Source organism: Gossypium hirsutum, chromosome A08 (assembly GCF_007990345.1).
Source record: "Gossypium hirsutum isolate 1008001.06 chromosome A08, Gossypium_hirsutum_v2.1, whole genome shotgun sequence".
In the NCBI taxonomy this organism is placed as follows: Eukaryota; Viridiplantae; Streptophyta; class Magnoliopsida; order Malvales; family Malvaceae; genus Gossypium; species Gossypium hirsutum.
Window position 1 is genome coordinate 29432057 of NC_053431.1, and position 6316 is coordinate 29438372.

At 36.2% G+C, this 6316-nt stretch overlaps 1 protein-coding gene across 1 annotated transcript; it reads left to right on the top strand.

Moving 5' to 3' along the window:
- Window positions 1–218: 218 nt before the first annotated feature.
- LOC107952608 (uncharacterized) lies at window positions 219–998 on the top strand. The gene has a single exon (XM_016887813.2). The coding sequence runs from the start codon at window positions 219–221 to the stop codon at window positions 996–998; it is 780 nt and encodes a 259-aa protein (XP_016743302.1).
- The last annotated feature ends 5318 nt before the right edge of the window (window positions 999–6316 follow it).

Sequence of the window (6316 nt, forward strand, 5' to 3'; positions counted from 1 at the left end):
AAATTTAAAATAATAGAAAAATATCTTATATATATTTAAACCTAAAAATAACAACATTCCACTTACTTTTCTCCCTTTTTAGATTTCTTTTTGACGTGTGTGTGTATATATATTTATTCTCCTCCTTAGAGCATCACATTTTTCCTTGCATGGAAACTTCTCTTCCCCTTACATTTTCCAACTTTCTCTCATTTCCTATTTCTCCAACACACAGAACAATGGGAGAAAACATTGCTCATATTTATCGTCATCAAAACCAAGCCGAAGAGCAAGACGAAGAAGCACTTTCTCTTTGCAACTTTCCTTTAGATGTTACCAAAACCAGCTCAGAAAATTATCACTTGGGCAAAGTGTCTGCCCTGCAGGGCTTATCTAGAAGATCATCATCTGATGCTGGCCCTGAACTCTTCGAGTTTCTCAGCGATCTTAGCTCCGATATGTGCCCAGCTGACGACATAATCTTTTGCGGCAAACTCATTCCTTTGAATGAGCAATCCATTCCCTTTCAAACACGGAAAGATTGCTCTTTCGAAGAAGATAGAGAAAACCATGTTTTACGCAAACGATCCGAGTCACTCTCCGAGTTACGTAGCGACTCCATAACTCGAACCGGCAGCACCAAAGAGTACACTAAGCTTCTTAGGAACAGTCGTTCCTTGGACTATAAAAAGCTTCGCCGTTATGACATGGTTAGAAATCCTTCAACAAGAAGTTCCGGAAAATCCGAAGTTCCTACGAAAAAACTTATTAAGCGGAAGTGGTTTGTTTTCATGTTTGGAATGGTTAAGTTTCCACCGGAAATGGAGCTTAAAGATATCAAAATCCGACAGTGCCGTCGGAATCCATCGATTATGTTTCCATCAGCGGAAGGTGGCAGTAAAAAACATTCTGGTAACCGGAGCTCAGGCAAGGGTTCTTGGAGTTTGTTAAAAGCGTTAAGTTGCAGAGATCATAGAAGTGTCGCAGTAGCGGCATCATTGTGGATGCCTCAAGCCTAATTGTTTTTCTTTTTCGGCTTTCTTGGAGTTTTTATTTTGTGAGATGTATGAATTTGATTGTATTAGTAATTAAAATATATTTTATTTATTTATTATAAAGTTTATTGAGAAAATAAAAATAATATAATATAAATATTTTATTTTTAAAATATGATAATTTGTAGTATAATCAACATAAAGAACAATAAAATATATTGATATTAATTACATTATTTTATTTATTGATATTAAAAGAAATATCTTTCAAAGATAAAATTCATAAATGAATGTATAGTGGTTGAAATGGAAGGTTGTCTGTCTTCTCAGCCTTGCCTGGAACAGCCTGTTTCTCCAATCCCAGCGGAACGTGCGAGGGCCACGAAGAAGGTTAGAAATAGAGCTCCTTCTGAATCTGATCCGGGGGTCCAGATAACTGGAGGGGAGGAGAGTGTTAAGGAGAAGTTAATGACCAATTCTGAATAGGGGAATGGGAAGGATGTAATGCTGCTAAATGAAGATGACTTTAAACTCCTTGAAGGAGATGTCTCAGTGTCGAAGGAGGGGCCTTATCCAAAGAGTTCCTTCTCGGATTGGGTGCAGGTTTTCATTTAGAAGAACAGGGAATTGTGTGTCATTGTGCGGCCTCTAGGGCGCTCGATTGGGTATAGAGCATTGACGAATAAAATATACTTGCTTTGGAAGCCAAGCCAACTGGTGATTTTTCAGATTGTGGATTTGGACAATGAGCATTTCTTGATTAAATTTGCATAGGTGGAGGACTATAACAAAGCACTGACTAAGGGGCCATTGGTAGTGTTTGGGCACTATCTAATGTTCTACCCGTAGAGTCGGAATTTCTCTACCAAAGAGAAGTACTTGTTGAAGGTGATGGTCTGGTTACGACTTCAGAGTTGTCGTATAGATACTATAGTAAGGTGTTACTTAGAGCCATTGAAGGGATGATTGGGACAATAGTAAAGATTGACTATAATACAACAGTTGGTAAGAGGGGTAAGTTTGCAAGATTTAGAGTTGTTATTGATTTGAATAAGCCATTACCAGATCAACATTGACGGATTGCAATATAATATTAAGGACGAGGGCCTCCCAAAAATATGCTATGTATGTGGATGTTCGGTCATTTGAAGGAGAGCTGTGTTAAGTAGGAAGATAAGGCAATAAAGAATCTAGAAGTACAATCCAAGAATGGGAAAGGAAGTAAAGTGGTGGAAACTAGCTCGAACTTTGGACCGTGGATGCAAGTTAGTCGTCGATGACGGCAAGAGAAACCAACAAAGGAGACCATTAAAGACAAGATTGTAGGAGTGGATTAGGCAAGTCACCTAAAATCTTAGTATGATATATTAGTTAAGTTGGAAATGATATTTTAATGGACACGATTGTGAAGGAAGGTAATAATGATCAAAGGATGGATATCGGGGTGGTGGAGAATTAGGGGTGAGCATTCGATCAAATCGAATCGAATCGAATAAAATATTTTCGAGTTAATCAAATTTTCGAATCTTATTTTATCATCCTAACTTAATTTAAAGTTTTCTCGAATCGAGTCGAGTGAGATGGAATTCGAATCGAAACAAATCAAATATATTTGTTCGAGTTAAATTTAAAAAAAAAAAGAAAAAAGACTTTAGTGTTGTTTATTTTTATGTAATTTTTCAAAAAAAATATTTTTTCATACAACAAAAAAATTGAAGTAAATAAGTGAATAAATAAGTGAATAAATAAGTGAGTGAATAAGTAAAAAAATAATTAAGAAGAAGAAGAAGGAAGGAGGGTTTATTTTAGGTTTTTTGAGAAAAATAGATTTTAGGGTTTGAATTGAATGGAAATGGAGAGAAGAAGAAAAATAATTTGGGGTTTGGAATTTGCTGGGGGGTTTGATTTGGGGGAGGAATTGAGATTTGGGAAAATAAATCTTTGGGGCTTGGGGAAATGGAAAATATAAAATGTTTGGGCTTAGGGGAAATTGGGTTTAAGTAAAAGCCTAAAATTTTAAAAAATTTAAAAAATATAGTTTATATTCGGTTTATTCGAATTATTCGAGTTATTCAAATTTAAAAATTTAACTCGACTCGAATTCGAAATTCGAAAAAAATTCGAGTTGATTCGATTAACTCGATTAATTCGATTAACTCGATTCGAATAATTCGAAATTCGATTTTTTTTTATTTTTTCGAATCGAATCGAATTTTGCTCACATCTATAGAGAATATTCAAAGAAGGAAAAAAGGGTAGGGTAAAATTCCACAAGATTCTGGGTTGATAGATGTAGTTACTAAAAATAGGCCTAAGATATAGGGCCTAGAGGAGTGTTTTTGTCACGGACCGTGGATCAAAGCTCATGACAAATGCACACAGAGCATCCCATGGAGGTCAATTGATTAAATGTGGCTCATTTGACCCACTTGAACTGGCCTGATTTGTGAAACATATGGAGAAGTCCATTTACTTGAAACCTTTGTGACCTAGTGAAACACTCCAATAAAACTAGAGTTACCATGGTGAATATTGTAAATCTTAAGGGATAATATTGTATAGAGCTTAAATCTCTTAGGATCTCATCTTGTACATAGACTTTAGTCTTGACCGTTAATGTAATTTAAAGTGTATTGTTGGATCTAAGAGAGCTGAACTATAAGTAGGGGCCTTCCCCCTTATTTATAATCATCCCATTCATAATTATTGAATATATTTGAGAGTATTTACTCAAAAACCTTGTGTACATTGCCTTTCTTGTGGCTTTCCCGTTCGATTCGAGTTCATTTGTCTTTTGAGTTTGCTTCCATTTTGTTTCAGTGTCGTAAGAATTTCCCTTGAAGAATTCTTACTTTCGAGGGATATGATGACTTAGGTGGATTTGAAGTAAAGGAATCGCCTAAGACCACGCGGTTTACTAGACTAAAGTTCTAAACCTGTGAAAGTTGGTATCCGAGCTAAGGTTTGAAGGAACTAAATGAGCCTAGGGAGACTCGTGGGGGAGTAGGAAAGCTAGTAGACCGAGGGATATGCTTTCAGCTTTGGAAGGTAGGGTTGTCAAACTCGAAGGCTCCATGGGTGATGTGAAGAAGGCCCTTGAGGAAGTTAAGGGACACACCATAGAACTAGAACTGAGGCAAGACCAACTTAAGGGACAAGTGGCAGAATCTCTCAATGCAAATGTTGATGTGGTGTAAGGGGTTCTCAATACTACTGTGGGTGAGCTAACTAAGAAAGATAATGTTCTTAAGGCCATGGTGACGGCCTTGAAGGAACAGGTGTAACGACTCGATTTCCAATGGTATCAAAGATTGTTGTTTTAGGACCTCGTTTCCATAAACTGAGTTTGTAAATATTAAATAAGGATATTTAAGGAGTTATTTTATGGATGAATTGAAATTTGGATAGTCAATTTAGCCGAAATTCTAGTTAATTAGGGCTCAGGGACTAAAGTGTAAAGTCTAATCGTTATAGATTTCTAATTAGGAAATGACTTAGGAACTTAAATTGCAATTAGCCAAAGGTTCAAGACAACAATTAGACCATGCCAAAGTGAGTGTTAGTGGACGATATTAATATATGTTAATTAATTAAGGTAATAAAGGTAAAAACAAAATTAATTAAGTTAATCAACCTTTAAACTAAGTATATATAATAAAATTTAGTGAAAGATGACATATTCATCATCTTCCCAAATCCAATCGTGGCCATTGAAGAAGAAAAAAGCCAAGCTTTCAAAATTTTCTATTTGACCATAAATTGGAAAGCTAATTCAAGTAATTTTCTTGTAATTTTTATAGATTTGGGGTCATAGGAGCTTGATTTAGCTAGCTAGTGTAGCAATGTAACACCCCTAACCCGTATTTGTCGCCAGAGTAGGGTTATGAGGTATTACCGATCAAATCATAACATATAGCATATATTTATCAAACATAAAGCATTCATTCTCATAAATCATTCAACACAATTAGATTGTCCCTTATAAGGGCCTATAAGGCCTTAAACATGTTTTAGAAGTGGTTCGGGACTAAACTGATAACATATGAAAATTTTGAAAGCTTAGAAAAATTTCAACCATACAGGGGTCACACACCCATGTGAACAAGCCGTGTGCCTCACACGGCTCAAGACATGTAACACCCCAAACCCGACCTAAACTTTATGGCCTAATTTGGCGATGTCACAAGGAATGGAATTTGAAATAAAATTTATCAAATTAGAATTGTTTCTATTTATTAGCTTTTATTTATCTTTCGTTAATTCCAAAACTATTTTCTTGTTAATTTGATTCGTTTAGAAACATATTCCGTAGTGGAAGCTTTTTAAACCGTGATATTTAAGGAAAACTGTTCGCGTTTAGGAAAATGTTGTTTTTAATTAAACTGAGTTTTCGTTGAGTTTTACAGTTTAAAAGTCCATGAAAACAATTAAAAATCCAAAATAAAGGCAAACAGTCCAAAAGTCCCAGTTTACATAAAAAATACCCCAACAATAATAGGAATTAAAAACCTTAAATGGAATTAAATCAGTTCAATAGTCAAGTGGCCACAGTTGAGTCCTCTGCCGCACCTATCCGTCTAGGTCTAGGGGTTACCTGTACAAATAAACAAAAAGAGGTGAGTTTACGTAAACTCAGTGTGTAATCCCCACAGAAGACATGCATACAATCAAACAACAGTTATCAGTCAATTGTAGTCTGGGCCTAAGCCCATTACAGATTCAGATGCAATTTAGGCCTTAGCCCATTCAAATACAATTTTAGATATAAATTATGGCCTTAGCCCACCTTAGATACAGTATGCATATAGTAACAAAAATCAGTATCCTACCCATCAGCCTCTACACACCATCTTCAACCATCCCTACACACCATGTGGGGTTTAAAACACCCACCCAACCCTACACTCCAAGTCGTACCGAATGCGGCACTTATAAGTAATATTGCAGCTGAGCTGCCAGGTAATAGGCATGAAAACCTTTCCGTACACTTCCTCCAATAATCAATCATCCCACCCCAATGCAGATGCAATTGAACATGCTCAATGTAGACATACCGAAATACATGCTTACATGCTAAAATTCAGTTATCAGTCAAACATACAGATTAGTAAACATGCATAAGTTTAACATGCTCAATTCATACATTGTATATTCAGATCACACAATTTAGGGTCTAAGTAGTGCTTACCGACCTTACAGTAGGTTCACAATCGACTTGGGTATCCCATGCAACCCTAGGAAACATTTTAGCTAAATGGGCCCACACACCCATATGGTTTGCCCGTGTGGATCACATGGCTTGGCCCAAATTCCACATGCCTGTGTAGTCTACCAGTGTGGGC